Source organism: Bubalus bubalis, chromosome 8, assembly GCF_019923935.1.
Source record: "Bubalus bubalis isolate 160015118507 breed Murrah chromosome 8, NDDB_SH_1, whole genome shotgun sequence".
Lineage (NCBI taxonomy): Eukaryota > Metazoa > Chordata > Mammalia > Artiodactyla > Bovidae > Bubalus > Bubalus bubalis.
This window is the reverse complement of record NC_059164.1, coordinates 103473471-103494009: the sequence shown is the minus strand read 5'-3', so window position 1 is coordinate 103494009 and position 20539 is coordinate 103473471. Positions and strand designations below refer to the sequence as shown.

General features: G+C 36.1%; 1 protein-coding gene across 9 annotated transcripts in view; it reads left to right on the top strand.

Moving 5' to 3' along the window:
• Positions 1-18988, top strand: part of BRAF (B-Raf proto-oncogene, serine/threonine kinase) — a 165952-nt gene extending 146964 nt beyond the window's left edge. For 5 of the 9 annotated variants that reach the window (XM_044946961.1, XM_044946962.1, XM_044946957.1 and 2 more), the window contains 3 exons: positions 2363-2497; positions 6049-6202; positions 11898-18988. In XM_044946961.1, the coding sequence (XP_044802896.1) occupies positions 2363-2497; positions 6049-6202; positions 11898-11920 (312 nt within the window). In that variant the 3' untranslated portion in view covers positions 11921-18988. Of the gene's footprint in view, positions 1-490; positions 972-2362; positions 2498-6048; positions 6203-11897 lie in introns of those variants that run through there. The other 4 variants (XM_044946959.1, XM_044946960.1, XM_044946955.1 and 1 more) reach the window with 3 other exon arrangements.
• Positions 18989-20539: the final 1551 nt, after the last annotated feature.

Genomic DNA, 20539 nt, shown 5'->3' with positions numbered 1-20539 from the left:
GTGGTTAAAAAGAATGCATTTGAGTCAGTTCTCATGAGGTGAACGAAACTGGAGCCTAGTATACAGAGTGAAGTAAGTCAGAAAGAGAAACATCAATACAGTATATTAACGCATATATATAGAATTTAGAAAGATGGTAATGACGACCTTATATGCAAGACAGCAAAAGAGACACAAATATAAAGAACAGACTTTTGGACTCTGTGGGAGAAGGCAAGGGTGGGATGATTTGAGAGAAGAGCGTTGAAATGTGTATTACTATGTGTAAAATAGATGGCCAGTGCAAGTTCAATTCATGGAGCAGGGCACTCAAAGCCAGCGCACTGGCTGAAATAACCCAAAGGGGTTGGGTGGGGAGGGAGGTGAGAGCGGGTTCAGGACGGTGGTACACGTGTACACCCATGGCTGATTCGTGTCAGTGTATGGAAAAAACCACCACAATATTGTAAAGTAATTAGCCTCCAATTAAAATCAATTTATTTTTTTTAAGTCTGTGCAAGGAAAAGAGACAAAGCCACGGATCAGAAGCACATGGCCATAACTGAAGATTTTGTGAACTCTCACAAGGAAAAAATTTGCTCTTTGAACAATAAGAAGGAACTCTCTAAAATGTAACTGAGAACTGTTCAACAGGTTGAAAGCTGAAAGATGGCATTGGAACTGACAAAATGTTTCTTAAACATAAATGATGAAACAGTGAAACTACATAATATCTCCTCTGGCTGAAACATTCAAGAAATTTAAAATGCTTAAGTTAAAAATAAAATCCTAGTAAACAATGAGGACTTACTGTGCAACACAGAGAATATCTTACGATAACCTGTAATGGAAAAGAATCTGAAAAAGAATGTATATAACTGAATCACTTTGCTGTAAACTAGAATCTGACACAACACTGTAAATCACTACACTTTTCTGTTGCATGCCAAAAATTATTTAATAACGTCATTAAAAAATTATTTAATAATTAGCTGGCAATTCAGTTGATTTTGCTGAAAGCAAAGAATTGGAAACCAATTGTCTTACAAAGGGATTTGCTACCCGTTCATTAGAGTCCAGTTAGATAGCAGTATTTGAAAGCGTCCCTTTGGTACCCTGAGCAGTTTTACACCTTGGCGCAGTGTGATATATGCAGTATATTGTGATTGCAATATGTCACACAATGCAGTGTCATTTACACAATACATTGTGATATGCAATATATTTAAAGTGCACATGTGTAAAAGATATGCCTGTTATGAAGTGGGAGAAGAGCAGTTACAACAGAGGAGATGGGAAAGGAGGTAAGCGGAATTAAACTAACTTCACTTTGGTGGTGCTCGGGCAAATCAGCGTGTAGTTAAGTAAGGGTTAGTACAGCACCAAACCAGAAATAACATAAAGTAGGATATCAAACTTGACTGCTCCTGAAATTCATCAATTCTGCCCTGTAACCAAGGATCTCTGACTGCCTCTTTCCACCTTAGGCTCAGTTGTTGTTCAGTAGCTAAGTCATGTCCCCATGGACTGTAGCACTCCAGGCTCCCCTGTCCTTCACCATCTCCCAGAGTTTGCTCAAATTCACGTCCACTCAGTCTTGTCGTGCTATCTATCCATCTCCTCTGCTGTCCTCTTCTTTTGCCTTTAGTCTTTCCAGCATCAGGGTCTGAGCATCCAGTCTACCCCTATTGAACCTGTTCCCTCTAAGATCAAAATCCCTCTCTTCTCCCTGAGACTTAAGACTGCTAACATCTGTCTTTGCCCACTTTCAAAAGAACCACAAGTCAGAAAATTAGAAAAGAAAGAAATCAGAAAAATTACAAATCTCTGCACACAGGGAAGATAAACCTTTTTACTTTGTTAAACAGAAGATGTTAGTTCCCAATTCACCTTCTCTCTGGAGGAGACTCTGATTCTCAGGCTTATATAACTCAGTGCCCCATTAGAATTTCCTCAACAAAAGAGTTCAAAGTTCAGATGCCAGAACAGCTGCTTAACAGATTAACTTTGGTTAACCAAAGGTTAACTCTTGGTTGAATGGAAGAGGTATGATCTGATCTGTGTTTCAGAATGGTTACCCAATCAGTGGGAAAATGGACTGGATAAGGAAAGACTGAAAGTATGGGAAGCAGTTAGGAGACCTTGGTAGTACTTACGGGATCATGAAGATTTCAGCTTGTAGCACATTAAGCATTGATTCCCCATAATCTATGATATATAAGACTCTGAATACTAGTGGCATTGTGCTTTTTAATTTTTTATTTAAGTGTAATGTACATACAGAAAAGTCCATATCTTATGTGCACAGCTTGTTGAATTTTCAGTGTTTTCACTTATTTACAAGATTATGTGATTTGCCTTTTTTTTTTTTTTTCCTCCCCAGATAATTTTTATGGTGGGACGAGGATATCTGTCTCCAGATCTCAGTAAGGTACGGAGTAACTGTCCAAAAGCCATGAAGAGATTAATGGCAGAGTGCCTAAAAAAGAAAAGAGATGAAAGACCACTCTTTCCCCAAGTAAGGAAAAGCTTTATGTTACCTAAAAGGACAGACTGATAATTCTAATGCATATTTTAAGCACTTTTTTAGAGCACACAGTTTATATTCCACAGATTTGGATTACTTGTGATTATGTGCAGACTCGTACAACTAAACACATTATCATTAAAGGTGATTTATAAAGGTTGAACCTAGTAACTTAGGATCCCAATACAAAATATTCAGAAGCTTTTGCTTTTGTCTAACAGTTCTCAAACGTTTTGATCTCAGAACCATTTTCTACACTTAAAAATTATTGAAGACCCCCAAAGACCTTTTGTTTTTGTAGGTAGTAATTCCCATTTTAGAAATTAAAACTAAGGTTTTAAATATGTATTTATAAATTTACTTAAACATAGTAAAACCATTACATGTTATATAATGTTTTATGAAAAAATGTATTTTCCAAACAAAAAAAAATTAGAGAAAAGTGACATTTGTTTTATACTTTCTCACAAATTGCTGCAAAAAGAAGACAGCTGGATTCTCTGCTTTACATTCATTATGTTGTAATATCTTACATTATATAGCCTCTGAAAACTCCACTTACAAAGTAATGACATTAAAAAAGGCAAATAATATCTTAGTGTTAGTGCAAAATAGGTTTCTACAGACTACACTTTGTGTACTGCTACTTTTATTCTTCTTGACAATAAAATAAATAGGTTGCAAGCATCCCTCTAATATTAGGTTATTTGAAGAGGCATTTTTACCTGGAGCAAAAAGAGAAGGCAGCTCTTGGTGTTGTCTGCCATTCTCTTTTAACTCTTGGAAACTTTCCACAGATTCTTTTCAAGTTGAAAGGCTAACAGCCTTAATAATTTTTCATAAGTCTCATGAACTGGAACTAAGTACATGAACAAGCTTAGAAGTTTAGCTGTAGTAGGTATGGTCATAAAAATTCAGTGTTTTATAATACCTCGGAAATTCATCATACTCAATATAAATCTGTTTCAGTTAAACTCATTGGAGAAGGAAATGGGCGGCCATCTGTGGGGTCGCACAGAGTCGGACACGACTGAAGCGACTTAGCAGCAGCAGCAGTTAAATTCATCATACGCTGTATAAATGTTTCAGCGAGTCAGTCCAGATTTCACGTGGGAAGCGCTGACTTCCATAACTCAGCTACCAGAATTACTGACTTGGTCTTTTGTGAATCTTATGCCTTTGAGTACCCAGTCCTAGCTAAGTTTCTTGGAATTCAGTGTTATAGGAATGTGTGAGTCTTTTATTCCCAACTGAAGAATTAAAGATAGAATTTATGCTTTTAACTCGTCTCTCTTGTCCCAGAGCAGGGAGGGAAGGCTAAAGGGCTGGGTGGGTAGATTTGTTTTACAAACTGGAATTCTACATTGCTATTCCTTTGAGGAAGAGTTGGGGTTTTTTAAACCCAGGAAACCACTGGCTTATGACTGTCGAAGTAAATGACCAGTGTTGTTGGCCAGTGTCAGCAGGACTCTGCACCATGTTCTCGTCTTCACATCCTAGGTGCTAGGCCCCCTGTTTAATGTGGTTGATGGACATTAATAATGCAGATTATATCCTTAGGCTCACTTTTCAGATGGTATTAAAAGGGAAAAAATGGTCATATTTCTAAACATAAATAATATTGTACTCTTTTCATGGTATTAGAAAATGAAGTCCATATATGAATATTCCAGATTATTAAACGCTGCCACTTTAAGTACTTTTTTCACATTTTCATTATAGGATCTCTCTTCCCACCATACACACACAAATTTCAGATGGCTACAGGTTTACATGTAAAAAACAGAATTATAACAAATGATTTTTATAACCTTAAGGTAGGAAAGGGTCTCCTAAGCAAGAGACAAAATTCAGAAGTTATCAGGGAAAAGATAAGCAGGTATGACTACATTAAACATTTTACATCTTTATATAGTAAAAACAATATTGAAAGATAAATGCTGAGGAAAAAAATTGTAGCATGTATAATAAAGAGTGATTATGTTATACAGATCCATAAGTAAATGTAGACAGTAGAAAACGAACAAAAAATATGCACTGGTGATTCACAAAAAAAATACAAATGGTGAATGAACTTGGCACAAGATGTTAAGAATTCAGTGATAATCAGTAAAATACAAAGTCACAACTGTGAAATACATTTTTATTTTTGTCTCTCAGATTAACAATATATCCAGCATTGGGAACAATGTTGGGAAGAGCTTTTCTTTTAAATTTTGTTGGTAGGAGTGTAAATTGGTTTGGCCTTTTGAAAGGACTTGGTAGACTCCATAAATTTAAAGTACATACACCTTTTGCTCTGGTTTTTCCACTCCGAGAAATCTACTCTATATGCTACAGAATCTGCTTCCAAGTATCCAGATAGATACTAGACTGTTAACTGTAATAGGAAAAATGAAAGACAAAAAGATCAAGGTGTCTGTGTAGATGGCTTGGATATCAATGAGGGGAAAAGAAAGTAATGCCGAAAAATGTGTAGTGTGACACCGTGTTAAATGGTGGTGAGGGTGGGGCTGGGCTCTGTTTTCATATGTGCATGTTTATGCATAGGAAAGGTCCAGAAGAAAGTATAGACTCTTTAACAGTGGTTACCCCTGGAAGGTACGATTTATACTTTTCTGTATTATTTGAATTTGTATTTGTGTGTTATAATTTTAAAATTTTTGTAACAACGCTTACTTCTTTGCCTTCTTATACTAATCATTATACAGATTTCGTTTAACTTAAAAAAAAACTTTGGTAGCTCAGAAAAATAATAATAATAGTATATAATGTGTAGAATACTACTGTATAGTATATAATCAGAGCAGTAATCATGTGGCTGCTAAAGTTTTATTGAGTACTTTCTATATGCCAGGCATTGTGCCAAGCTCTTCATGTGTATGTTTCATGTGTTATCATGCCATGTGCCTTCAAGAGTCATAACCTGTTTCTTTGTACCTTAAAAATGTGCTGAATTTCTACATTTTGTTTATTGGTGTCTATTTGTAGAGTTTTCTTGTCTTTTTTTTTCACTCATGGGTCATCATCTGTCACTTCTCACTCCTGTGGCACTAGGGTCATTGGGGCCCTATTTTTAATTATATGTGTGAAAGATATTTCCCATTACTAAATGTCTTTAAAGAATGAGTTGCTCTAATGGTTCTGTGTATGAAGTCATATAGTGCTTTAGTTATTTATGCTCCATCTTCTTCCCAAAAGGGACTTGTGGTCTGTGAGAAATAGGTATATAGTTGATTTTAAATTTTTTATTGTTTACTATTCCAAGGCTGGCAAATGATCTAAAATTATAAGATGTAAATAAAAACTAACTATGGGTTTCTTTTCTCATTCAGTTTATAGAGATTAAAAGATGTAATAGTTAGGTAATTTTCTCTTCCTTTAAAGGAAAATATGTTTCTTTAGTACATTCCAGGCATTTGGGATTACAGTAAAAACAATGTAAGATTTCATACACTTTCTTATAAAGTATAATGGGGCTCTTAAAGATTAACACCATCTACATTTTCATTCTTTTTTTCCTTTTTTTTTTCTTTTTTTAGATTCTCGCCTCTATTGAGCTGCTGGCCCGCTCATTGCCAAAAATTCACCGCAGTGCATCAGAACCCTCCTTGAATCGGGCTGGCTTCCAAACAGAGGATTTTAGTCTATATGCTTGTGCTTCTCCAAAAACACCCATTCAGGCAGGGGGATATGGTACGTTTCCTGTTCACTGAAACACACCGAGTGAGTGACAGCATGTAGGAGGGTAGGGACAAAAGAAAGTGAACAAATGTTTGCTTATATATTGGTTAAATTGAATAGGATTTTCTTTTTCTTTAAAGGTGAACAAAAGAACATGTATGTTTTTAAAGTTTGGATATAGTTTTCTTCCCAGTCTAAAACCCATAGTTAGCATTAGATTTTCAACATTGAATTTTTTTTTTAATTCACAGACATTGCTGAAAATTTATAATACTTTTCCAGAGGCTTTACTTCCCATTCCAAGTTTGTTTTGTTTACTTGGTTAGTCTAATCACTAAACTTTAGTTAAACTGCCCTCAGCTACCTTTTGCTGTTAGCTATCCCGCATCCATTAGGGGCTCCAAGAACAGCACTGTGTGTGTGTGTGTGTTGGCAGGTGGGAAGCTGATGGTAAGTTAGGCTGTGTTAGTGAAGGTAAACTGACCAGGTCTAATTAGGAGTCACTAGAATTGAATAAGCTTATTTTTATTAATATTTTTTCTTACAACTATTTCTTTTTGTAATAATTTAGAAAATATAATTGTTCTTTATTCCCTTACAGCAGTATAAATTATTGGTGCAGGTAACCAAAGATATTACTGAGGAGTGGCATGTTTGACATGAGTGACATGGTTTAACTTTGGATTTTTAGTTAATATTTCTTTATATATTAAGGATGTCTTACACATTATAGAAGTCAAATTTGCTGACAAAGGTATTGCCTCCTCTTCCTCCCCAAAAGCACAGCAAAATTCTCTGGGAACTCGTAGGATTGTTTGTTTTCTTTTGGATGACTGTGGTTGCCAAACAACCAAGTAATTGATTTTTTAAAAATTATTATTGCTTTAGATTATACTCACCTCTCATGATGCCTGTTAGCAATCACCTTATCCATGTGTCTTGTAAAATATCTTTCCTCCTTATATTCTTTGCCCAACAAGAGTCCACTTGTTATGAATGAGTACTATTTTCTTTTTTTGATTCCCCAGTATAATTAGTATGTTTAGTGCTTTCTAGGGCTTCCACTTTCTTGTGTTTTAAAAAAATAACTAATGTGGCAGTCAGTATATTCTTACTGTGAATCAGAGTCTTGACTGGGAATCAAAGTGAAAGAAGCAGCTGTTCTGACTTCAGAGTCAGCCTAGGGACCAAAACCAGCCTCTTAAATACACCTTCATTTATTCAGTTTGGATTTGTGATGATTTTCGTTACAGCTGACAGTTCAAGGTTATTCAGTGGCACACAGATAGCATCTGCATAAATGCCTTTCTTGAAAATAAAGGAGAAAATTGGGAAGACTTTACACCAATAGTTTAGTCTTTAAGTACCACAGATAACACATACCATAAATAAAATTTTGAAATATTTTAAGTAAGTTTCATCTAGGGAAATCACTCATTGATAAGTTTGACATAATTTTTGCCCTTCATTTGGGAAGCTTAAGATAAACAATACCATTCATGCTTTTAAAAATCTATTCAAAACTTCTAGTTTAGGAAAAGAACATTTCTTGTATTTTAAAAAGTGAGAATAAGAAAATGATAAAAGAATGTGACTTATTCAAAAACATCAAAATTCATGATCTCTGAATTTTCCAGTGACACTAAAGATACGATTATTAGTAACTATTAGGCTGGAGCTTATTTATTCATGAATTGAACAGCAAGCATGTAGCTAGCAAAGTTTTTACAAAATTGACTTCGGTCTGTGGAATGTTCAAAAGTTTGGGCAAGAGTCAAATCATCTTTCTGTTGATAGAGCTCTTTTATAATTTCCCAGCATAATTTCTTCACGTTTATCTTCCTGTATTTTTTCACCCTCTTTTTCCCTCCAACGCTACCCCCACACCAACACCACCCAGCCAGCGCTCCACCTCTGCTTCTGACTCTTTTCCTTCCTTTCTTTACCAGTCTCCTTTGCCAGAGGACATTGCTAAACTCTTAGAACTGCTCAGAAAACTTATTATACCATCCCATTGACATTTGAACATGCCTTCACAGGGTTACATGGTAATTCTCTTCTTCCCAAATTGGGCCCACTGGAAATGTTATTGGGAGAACATTAAAAATGTAGCAGGTGAAATATTTAAATAACATGGATCCGGAGAAGTATGAAGCATTAGAATGATACCTGGTAGTTTTCCTTTCTGTTGTTGCTGTTTGTTTGATACTAAGTTTTAGATGTGTTTGTTTTCCAAACAAGAAAAACATTTTCCTAACCATACATAGAGTTTATCTTTTTGACTAAGGAAGTGAAACAGAAAGACCAACGTTCACTCTCTTGCGACTGACAGCTTCTTTCCTAAAACCTGTACCCTCGGATATTTTCATTAAAGTTGATTTCCTTCTTCAGAAGGCAGCCTTTTTATAATAAAGACAAATGAGGTTTGTCTTCTTGATTTTAAGTAATTTAGGGATCACAGCATTTAAATAAAATAGTTCAGGTTTGTTTATTTTCAGATATTACTGTATTGTTGTACCAGCCATTTAAATCCTAAGCAAGTAGTTAAACTCATTCTCTCTAAAGTAGTGACTGTTTAACACAGTAGCTTATATGGCCTTCCTGCCAAGTGGATCAGTCTAAATGTAAGGAAATCATCTACCCTTTTTTTTAAAGTATTATGAAAATATTTCATGACAAAAACATATTGTCAGTTATAGTCTTATTTGAGAAGTATTGAGCATTTCTAAAATACCTTTTCTGTGATGATTTCTCTAAGAATTTTAAAAAGTCCAGTGTGTCAGTGCCAGAATGTTCCTCATTTTTTTTTTAAACTGCCTGAAAGGTCACCAGAAAGAAAGACTGGGACTTACTCTTGTTTCAAATGACTGCCCCTCTACATCTAAAACAGGGATTTATTTGTGTACAAATAACATTAGATTTTTTCCTAGACTATTTTATATTTAAGAAATTTTTATCAAATTATATGTATAACAGTCACTGAAATACATTTAACTTTGGAATTAAGGGTGATTATTTAGTAATATCTTAAAACTAGTTAGTTAAGTCCTTAGCTTTCAAACAAATACTTGATATTTGAGGTGTCTGAAATCTTGGGGTCTTCCCAAGTGTTCTCTGCCTTTTTCCTAAATAAAACCAAATGGAAAATAGAGCTTAGGTTATTCTCAACCAGAAAGGAGGTTTTTAAAAAATTTTATTTTGACCTCTGATTGATTTTTGGATTAATAATTAAATTAATATACTGAGATTTTTTTAAAGTCAGAATATTTAGATGTTTCATTTTAAATAACTTCACAGAAGCAGATTTGGCTCTTACATCAAATAAAAATAGAGTAGAAGTTGGGATTTAGAGATTTCCTGACATGCAAGAAGGAATAAGCAAGAAAAAAGGTTTGTTTTCCCAAAATCATATCTATTGTCTTTTACTTCTATTTTTTCTTAAATTGTCTGTGATTTCAGAGACATGTAGAGTTTTATTGATACCTAAACTATGAGTTCTTTTTTCTTTTTTTTTTTTTCAATATTTTGGTTTTTTTGGCCAAGAGGCATATGGGATCTTAGCTTGAGAAAGCAACAATTTTCTTGATGTCATTTTGGGTGAGGGTACGTATTGCTGTGAACAGCGTGGTGATAGCCACCAGGGACCAAACTCACACCCGCTGCATTGAAAGGTGAAGTCTCAAACACGGGACCACCAGAGAAATTCCTACACTCTGAGTTCTTTTTGTCATCCCCTCCCCACACCCTCCACCCCCAGCCTAAAGTCTGATGATGAAATCAACAACTATTCCATTAGAAGCAGTAGATTCTGGTAGCATGATCTTTAGTTTGTTAGTAAGATTTTGTGCTTTGTGGGGTTGTGTTGTTTTAAGGCTAATATTTAAGTTTGTCAAATAGAATGCTGTTCAGATTGTAAAAATGAGTAAGAAACATCTGAAGTTTTTTTTTTAAGTTATTTTTAACGTGGTCTATACAGTTGAGCTTAGTTTATCATTTTCTGATATTCTCTTACTTAATAGATGAATTCTAGCCATTTTTTATAAAGATTTCTGTTAAGCAAATCCTGTTTTCACATTGGCTTCCTTTAAGGAATTTTAGACTCTGCTGGATATGGTGACTGCTCATAAGACTGTTGAAAATTACTTTTAAGAAATGTATTAGAATACTTCTGAAAAAAAAATAGCAACCTTAAAACCATAAGCAAAAGTAGTAAGGATGTTTATATATTTCTAGAGTCCCTGTTTACATAATAGCCTCCTATGATTGTACTTTAAATGTTTTGCTCTCCAAGGTTTTAGTAACTTGGCTTTTTTTCTAATCAGTGCCAAACTCCCCCAGTTCTTTTAATTTTAAATATGAGGTAATAAATCTTTTACCCTTCCTTGATCTTTTGACTTACAATACCTTGGTCAGTTGTTTGTTAAAAGGAATCCTTAAATGGAAAGAGACAATATCACTGTCTGCAGTTCTGATTAGTAGTTTTATTCAGAATGGAAAAACAGATTATTCATTATTGAAAATTGTTCAGGGGTATGTTCATTGTTAGGACCTTGGACTTTGGAGTCAGTGCCTAGCTATGCATTCCAGGTCTGCCATTTTCTGGTTGTGAAATTTTGGACAAGTTACTTAACCACTTTAAACCCCAGCTTTAAGAAGTAAATTAACCCCAGTAAATTAAGAAGTAATAGCATACGCTTCATAGAGTTGTTATGAGGCTCAGATGCAGTGCAAATGTGTATAAAGTATTCAGGGAGTCACCTGGTATACTATAATAGACACTAGAATAGTTGCTAATATTATCAGCATACAGTCTGAGGATTCTGTCAGCCAATCATTAGCAATCTGTTGTTTGTTGGGACATGCCAGTGTTCTCCAGTTGAAGTCAGTAGCAATCTAAAAATGGATAGATTATTCCTCATTTAAATAGTGTATTCATATAAGTGATTGCTTGGATCCTTATCAGAAGTTGCTGTTACTGAAAAATGATGTTAAGTTGTGATAGTTGTCAGTTACTAACCAACTCCCAGAAATGAATAAGAGGAACCTATCTCTAGTTCCCAGTAGAAGGTATGGACAAAATAGTAGGTGAAAAATAATGTCTTGAACCCCCAAATTCAGTAAGCTTAAAAGAGTATAATACCTCAAAGGGCCTTTGCGGTTTAAAATTTGTATGCTGAGAATGATGTTCATTGACATGGTGCCTATATGTAATTTTTTGATAGTTTAAAAGGTGAAATGAACTACAGATGGGAGAGGTCTGAATTTTCTTTCCTTCAGTCAAATGTGTAATGTGGACATATTATTTGACCTGTGAATTTTATCTTTCAAAAAAGATTAATTCCTGCTTCTTCCTTCCTAATAGTTGCATTATAATAATGAAAATGAGTTGATAATTTGGGGGGAAAGTATTCTACAAATCAACCTTATTATTTTACCATTGGTTTCTGAGAAATTTTGTTCATTTGAACCGTTTATAGCTTGATTAGAATCATAGCATGTAAAACCCAACTGAGGGATTATCTGCAGACTTAATGTAGTATTATGTAAGTTGTCTTCTTTCATGATTTCGACCATTTTTGCTTTTGTCATTGCTAGATCTGTAGTATGTAGCTAGTCACCTTTCAGCGAGGTTTCAGCGAGGCTTTTCTGTGTCTCTAGGTTATTTGAGATAACTTTTTTAAAATTAGCTCTTGTCCTCCCTCTACAGGAGAATTTGCAGCCTTCAAGTAGCCACACCATCATGACAGCATCTACTCTTATTTCTTAAGTCTTGTGTTCGTACAATTTGTTAACATCAAAACACAGTTCTGTTCCTCAACTCTTTTTAAAGTTAAAATTTTTCAGTGCATAAGCTGGTGTGGAACAGAAGGAAATTTCCCACCCAACAAAAGAGGGAAGAATGTTTTAGGAACCAGAATTCTCTGCTGCCAGTGTTTCTTCTTCAACACAAATACCACAAGTCTGCCCACTCCCAGGAAGAAAGAGGAGAGACCCTGAGTTCTGACCTTTTGATGGTCAGGCATGATGGAAAGAAACTGCTGCTACAGCTTGGGAGATTTGCTCTGGGAAGTCTGCCAGTCAACTTTGCCCTTCTAACCACCAGATCAATATGTGGCTGATCATCTGATGGGGCAGTTGCAATCACCAAGCCTCGTTCTCTTTCCTGTTCTGGGATTGTGTTGTGGAACCCTTTCCCCTGGCCACCACCGGTTCATTTCTGAGGGATGGAACAAAAATGCAGCATGCCCTTCCTGTGTGGTGCATGTTCAGTCCTTGACAAATTTTTACCAAAATGAAGCTACTTTATTTAAAAGGAGGGTGAGAGGTGAGGAGGTCACTTTGGGTGTGGCGGAAAGGGAATGCTGCATCTTTTTCCTGGGCTGCTGGGGCTCTGGCCTTGGCTTGGCCAGCTGAAAGCGCTGGCGCGCATCGCCTTCTTTTCCCATTGGGTCCAGCAATGAAGACGAGTGTTTGGGGTTTTTTTTTTCTCCACCATGTAGCAAGTTCTCAGGAAAATACAATTGATATCTTCCTCCTAAGCTCTTCCAATCAGTCACCAAGTACTTATGTGGCTACTTTGTCCAGGGCACGAAATGCCTGTATCTAATTAAAAGCCTACAAAACTGCTTGATAACAGTTTTGAATGTGAGACATTTATGTAATTTAAATGTAAGGTACAAGTTTTAATTTCTGAGTTTCTTCTATTATATTTTTATTAAAAAAAGAAAATAATTTTCAGATTGAATTGGAGTAAAATAATATTACTTCCCACTAGAATTATATATCCTGGAAAATTGTATTTTTGTTACATAAGCAGCTTTTAAAGAAAGATCATTACCCTTTTCTCTACCTAAATATATGGGGAGTCTTAGCCTAATGACAAATATTTATAATTTTTAAATTAATGGTACTTGCTGGATCCACACTAACATCTTTACTAATACCTCATTGTTTCTTCCAACTTACTCCTACACTACGTCCTACATCTTCTTCCTAGTCTTTTATCTAGAATATGCAACCTCAAATAAAAATGGTGGTGTCTTCATTCATTCTCCTCCTTCCTTTTTTCCCAAGCCTGATCTTCAAAAGGTTGGTTAATTTGGCAGCTGAGTTCCTCCCCAGGCAGAGAATAGACCAATTTTAGGTGTATTGGGACTGAGGGAGGATGTGTAAAGATTAACATCAGTAAAGAACCGCTGTGGAGTAAGTAAGAACTTTGTTCTTTATAACTGGAGAATATAACCTAATCATAACTTCCCTCAGCCTTTACTAAAGTGTGGCGTAAATCACAGTAGTAGCAAAGAAAGTGACTCTGGATGTGTTCCTGGCCAGTACTTCCCTTACCATGAATGTAGACTCTCTTATCAAGATTTAGGAATATAAATCAAATCAAATGTGCCCAGCCAAGCTATGTAGTAAAGGACCTGAACAATATTAGGCAGAACCTATAAAATAAATCAGGGAATTAGAAATTAAAGTTTGCAAATTGTAAATTGCCCTGGTGTCTTTCAGCCTACTGCCATTATTTTTGCTACAATACCTACATTTCAGAGGAGGGCCTACTGAAAATTCCATGCAAGTGGAAAATAATCCTCAAGTTATTAATGAGTTTGAAAAGCAATGAATTCTTAAGTCTTTGTGAGTAGAGCAAGATCCTACAAAATTCACAAATAGTAAAAATGGATTCATGCTGATTTGAAGAGCATCTGTGTGCATAATATAATGCTGCATCTCTTTTAAAAGCAGTCTATTTTTCTTTTTAAATTTGTCCCCATAGATGCTTTTGAACATGAACATGCTTGTGTTACCTTTTCCGAGGTTGGGAAGAGCCAGGAGCTCTCAGGCAGGGCCCCCTCCCTCAGCTGGGCAGGAGCTGCCCAGGAGGAGCTAGTTATAGAGGAAGCTTAGCGCTGGCATTTTCAAAATTCAAGGTGATAACGCTTTCTTCTTCCTTTCTGTTTTAGAATAGATTGCTGTCTGATTTGAAAAAGGGAAATAGATTTGATCTCAAATGAATCTGTGCCCAGAAGCCAGGCTCAGGGTATTGAGAGATTTGTATAGTGCCCTCAAAAAATAACAAAATTTTAGCTTTCCTTTTTTCTTCTTTTCTCCATCAAATTCTTTTTTCTCTAGTTTACAAATGAGATGGAAAAGGAATTTCCCCTGAGTTTTGTATGCCTTTTTTTTTTGGCTTAGACTACAGATAGGCGTGTTGAGCTCCGAAGAAAATACAAGGAGGAACTCTTTGTTGTGCAGAGCACTTTATGAGTAGTTTGTGTGGATAGTATGAGACTGCTTCCCTGACGAGCTTGTGAGGCTGTACTTATGTCTTTCCTGTAAGGCAGCTGCAGTGCCTTCTGTAGTGTATATAAGGAAAGATTACGCCTTCTGAAAAATCTCAGAGCAACCGTAAGATTATTTTAAAATATGTAGTATTACTGATGGACTTTTTCATCATTAAATTAGTCTAGCATCTAAACTTTTACCACTGAAATAATATTGACCAAAAAGCAATTTATAAAAGGGATTTGTAAATAAAAACTACAATGTGATCATTTGTACTTATGTGCACCTTAAAAGAGGAATTCTGTCTAACTGTCAAATTCTGCTTCCTTAACATCCAGTTCTTGATTGTGATTGAGATCTGGTAGGATGTGCTGGGGCACGCTAGCAGATAAAATCCCGTATACTTTAGGATAGATGTTATATTTATGTCAGTGTTGGCAAAGAGCATTGTGTAGTAATAAAGAATTCAAGACTTCAGCAATGTCAACCTGAAACTATGTAAATATTTCCTAGATTGTCATTTGATGCAGTCACAGCTCTTTATCACACAATGTTGTCTTTCCCTCATCAGGCAATTTTAGAACTGCTGCACACCCCTCCTCAGATCTCACCTGCCCCTCCTGTACATTCACCTCTCCAGCCTTGTGCACACCTCATTTAGCTTTAGTTTGAAACACATTGCAGGGTTCAGGTGACCTCTTCAAAAACTACCTCCTCAGAATGAGGTAATGAATAGTTATTTATTTTAAAATATGAAAAGTCAGGAGCTCTAGAATATGAAGATCCAAGATTTTAACTTTTGTGTATACTTGTTGAGCACTCTCCTTTTGTCCTAAAGGGCATTATACATTTAAGCAGTAATACTGAAAAATGTAGCTCAGAGTAACTGAATGTTGTTGAAAGTGGTGCCAGAATCTGTTTTAGGGGTACGTATCAGAATCTTAATCTTAAATCGGTTGCATGAAATTAAATAGTTAATGGTAACACTTGACTAACATATAATTTTAATTTTCGGTAGGCTTTTAGCAAGACAGTACATCTTCATAATGAGTTAGCCACAGCTTCATCACATGCACAGATTTTCCTGTTGAGAGACTGCCCAGTTAAGAGGGTAGAATGATGACCCGTTTTTCAGGATTCTCTTCTTTGTCCAAACTGGTATTGTGAGTGCTAGAATATAAGCACTTTGAAACTAGTGATTCCAACTATTAGGCTATTAAAAAGCAAAACAAACCAAACAAACAAACCATAGCCAGACATAGGAAGTTTACTATGAGTATAAACAGCAAATAGTTTACAGGTCGTACATTGAAATGGTGTAGGTAAGGCGCTAGAAAAATACCTTGACAATTTGCCAAATGATCTTACTGTGCCTTCATGATGCAATAAAAAAAAAAAAAAATTTAGCATAAATCAGTGATTTGTGAAGAGAGCAGCCACCCTGGTCTAACTCAGCTGTGTTAATATTTTTTAGCGTGCAATTTAGACTGCAAAGATAAATGCACTAAAGAGTTTATAGCCAAAATCACATTTAAAAAATGAGAGAAAACACAGGTAAATTTTCAGTGAAGAAAATTATTTTTTTAAAGTACATAATCCCTAGTATAGTCAGATATATTTATCACATAGAGCAAATAGGTTGAAATCACAATTCAGTGACATTTCTAGAGAAACTTTTTCTACTCCCATAGGTTCTTCAAAGCATGGAACTTTTATATAACAGAAATGTGTGACGGTCATTTTAAATTGCTGTAGTTTGGGGCTGAAGTACTGTGTGCTGGGCAGCAATCATACGTATTAACTAGTGAGAAAGGAGAAATTAAGATATAGAATTTGATTTTCTTGTTCACAGATTACTGCTGCCAACCTAGACACTGAGTTTCCAGAGACTGAAACGTAAACTTGCAGCTCAGGAATTGTTTTGCAAATTTAGTGGGACTGTCCTGCTTATGCTATTCAAAAATGCTCTGAGGGCCAGGTGGGGTCTCCAGGGGCTCCTCTCTGAGGGGACATCAGACTAGCTAACGACCTGGCGGGCGGATGTGAACCGGACACACTCCATGGTGTGCTTCTTGTATCGGTCCCTCGCCACCCTCAAGAAAGTCTTCAGCGGGTTCTCTAGACGTCTCCGCTAAGGTGTGTTACTAACAGCCATGGGTTGTTGAGCACCCGAGGAGTGCAATAGCATCTCTGCATGATTGTATATTGGCCCGAAGAGAATGAAGTGGCCAGTGTACTCATGTTCCATGTTGCTAGCTCTGGTAAATTGAAAATACTGGTAAGATTTTTGTTTTATCAGTACACTAGAGAGTAAGCTTTGTTTTGTTGTTTTTAGATAATCAATTTTCACTTCCATTTGGAAAGACATTTAAATTGAGTTTCAGTCCTAAATTTTGCCAGTCATGGTAATTAGCAGTTTCTATCAGGTATTTTTAAGGTAGAAGAGGATAGAAACATAAGTTCTAAAAGTTTAAGGTAACCGTGGTTTATTTTAAAATGCTTAGGGGTGGTTAGTTTCTACCTCAAAAAAAGTGAGTGAATCTTTTATTTCAGCATTCACAAGTTCGGCTGTTGTTTTTGTAATACTTTTTTTTTTTTTAACCTTTTGACCCCCCTTTACCTAAATGTCAGTGTAGTTTTATTAATTACTAAGTCAGTTTCATTAAAAGGTTTATTTAGCAGTTTTGACTAATTGCAATGATTAATATAGCCAGTTGTGCATGAGGACACAGCCAGTGAGTATATCTGGGGTTTTTTTGTGATGCTTTTTTTCTTAAGACTTCTGTAGATTTATGAAGTACTCATTGAAAACAACTAAAATACGTTTATTCATGTTGATATGGAAAAAAAAAAAAGCTATTTGCAGACCATCTGCTTGCTTCTTCTGGCAGGCTGAGCACATTGTCCATCACCCACAAGTGGCTGGTTCTCATCGCAGAATCTACGTAGGGAATCGGGCGTGAAATTCACTTAAGAGATAGAGCAGAGGAAGTGTTCTGTTTACAGGAATGGAGATGAGAGTTATGAGTAAGTTGCTTAGTCAGTTGGCTTTGTTTTGAAAATTATTGTGTTACATTTGTGTTAACCTACTTGTGTTTTGACAGTGTATGTCACATAGGAAGAAACCTCAGACTAGCATAATAACAAAGCTCAGACTAGGCACAGATGTACACAGAATGGACCAAAATGGGAGAGGCGAAGGTATGGGAATAAGTCTAGGGGTAGGGAAAAATTGATGTGAGGGTGGGAAATAAACTGTAATTACCTGAAATAAAATGTAAGAGTGCAATAAGTGTGCTTTTTATTCTAAGCTGTGAATGGGTTTTTTTAAAAAAAGCATTCCTTCCCAATGCATTTGCCTATGTTCCATAGCTGATTAAAACCAGCTATATAAACATATGCCTTTTTATTCATGTTAATTACCAATATAAATGGCTAACCTTTACGTCTTATTTATCTTCATGTTATGTTAGTTTACATACAGGGATGTGTGTGTGTGTGTGTATGCTATAAATTTTCCCTCCTTCATTTAAAAATGCGTTTGTTGGATCCTCTCTGTTTCCTTAGGCCATGCCACAGGTCATAGTCTCAGCTTGGCCTTCCTGTCACCTGATCTGAAGGACTATCACAGTGACGTAGCTCGTTCATTGGTTGTACACACTCTAACCCTTTTCCTTGCTCAGCAATTACTGTGTCTTCTAAAACAGGAGTGTACAACCATGAGATTGCAATTAACTGTTTGACATATGTTCCTTTGAATTCTATTTATTAGTTATGATTGATTGCTCTTTGGTTTGGACCAAGAAAAAGGAAATCCCGCCTCCCCACCTTTTCACTTATTTCTTACTTTGAGGACAATTCTGTAAGAGAGAGGAAAGGGAACTCCTTCATGTTTTAACTGCAGCAAGTTAATGGCCCTGGTTTACACCAAACATTATGGTGATTCACATTCACATTCCTCTCCTCTCTTGCTGCCAAAGGTTTGGGTTTTGTTCAGTTCTGCTCAAGCACTGAAAAAGTTTTCAAGGAGTCTGGAGAATGCCCAGTGAAAAGATGGTTTTTAATTGTCCCCAGACCTTTCTGTTCCTGCTTTGCAAAAATTACAAAGGAGTAACTATTTTTAAAGCTTATTTTTCAATTCATAAAAAAGACATTTATTTTCAGTCAGATGATGTCTCCTTGTCCCTTAATCCTCAATGTTTGCTTGAATCTTTTTTTTTTTCTGATTTTCTCCCATCCCCACTTCTCAATATTTCTTGAGTTCTCTTTCCTGCTCAGGTCCTTTCATTTGTACTTTGGAGTTTTTTCTCATGTAAATTTGTACAATGGAAAATATTGTTCAGTTTGGATAGAACGCATGGAGAATTAAATAAAAAAGATAGCTGAAATTCAGATTGAAATTTATTTGTGTAAAGTTATTTAAAAACTCTGTACTATATAAAAGGCAAAAAAAGTTCTATGTACTTGATGTGAATATGCGAATACTGCTATAATAAAGATTGACTGCATGGAGAAGGCTTTATCAGGACAGTTATTTTCCTAGCACTGTCACATTCAGTAACGGAAGGAGGGTTCCGACAGTTCTTTCAGGCAGTGGAGGGACTTGAGAAGTGTACACTGTGTCATATATAGTGAAATTTTACATAGATTTCAATTACTGCTTGGTGGGCAAAAGGTATTTATATGAGAAATACATTTAAGTAAGTTGTCAAGATAGATACTTGGTACATCGCACCAGTTACCCTCTTGTAGAAGTGACAGTTTTTGTCTGATGTTGATGATCCTCAAGCGCTGTGTGATGGTGTGATGTGACCGTCCCCCTTCCAGGGGCTCAGCCGAAGAGTGTGCTATAATTGAGTTGTATAAGTAGTAGTCTGTCTGGAGAAGTTCCGTCTTTGAACTGTGAATGGTATCTTTCAGACTTTTTTTTGACACAACTTCCAAAGATATATTTTCTATAGGAACACAGATTGTAGGCAGAAATATATGTATTTGAAACTATGCATTCATGTTTTATACTTCCCATTTTAATGCTGGCTACCTTGACTTAATACATTTGATCTCATGAAGTTTGAAAGACACCTAGAATATCATCAACGCTACGTGATATTACCAGGCAAAATTTCCAGGAGAGAGAGAAATAATTCTGAAACTTTACTGGGAAACCCTGTGTCTGAGAACAATATAAACAAAAGTCTTCAAGATGGCACATGTTTGAGGAATCTGGTTTCTGATCTTTGTGCCCCTCCAATGAATAATAAAATGCTGAGACAAGTATTTTCTCTGAACTGCAGTTCTCTCATCTGAAAAATGTAATTCTGTAATACCACATAACAGAAACTTTTAAATAACCTTCATACATGATGGAGTGTAATTGTGGATTCACTTCTTAATGCATTGTTCTAGTTTTCCTTAAAATCTAGTCCAGAATTATGAATCCTTTAATTATTGATTATATTCTATTATTATAAAGAAACATACCATACTAGCATTTCTGAAATTTTATCAGGGGTTTGATAAAGTTTGAGCCTACTCTCTAGGCTATGTAGTTCTCCTAGACTTGTAAAATATTAAGAGCCAAAAGAGCTGTTAAAGATTATATGGTCTAGGGAATTCCCTGGCAGCCCTGTGGTTAGGATTCCATGCTTCCACTGCAGAGGGTGAGGTTTCTATCACTGGTGAGGGAACTAAGATCCCACAAGCCATGTAGCGTGGTCCTCTCCCCACCAAAAACAAGCTTTTGTGGCTCAGTCTTAAGGATTACATGGTCTCCTCGTCAGCTACTAAATATGAATCCCCAGGGATGACTTGGCTAGATTCATGCAGCCAGGACTAAAAAGTCAGGACTTTGGTTTCCAAGATCACTACTCGGTCAATAAATAGGTTTCCAAGATCACTACTATATACTTGCTTCCCAGGTGGCGCTAGTGGTAAAGAACCTGCCTGCCAATTCAGGATACTGAAGAGACGCCGGTTCAGTCCCTTGGTGGGGAAGAAACGGCAGCCCACTCCAGTATTCTTGCCTGGAGAATCCCATGGACAGAGGAGTCCATAGGGTCGCAG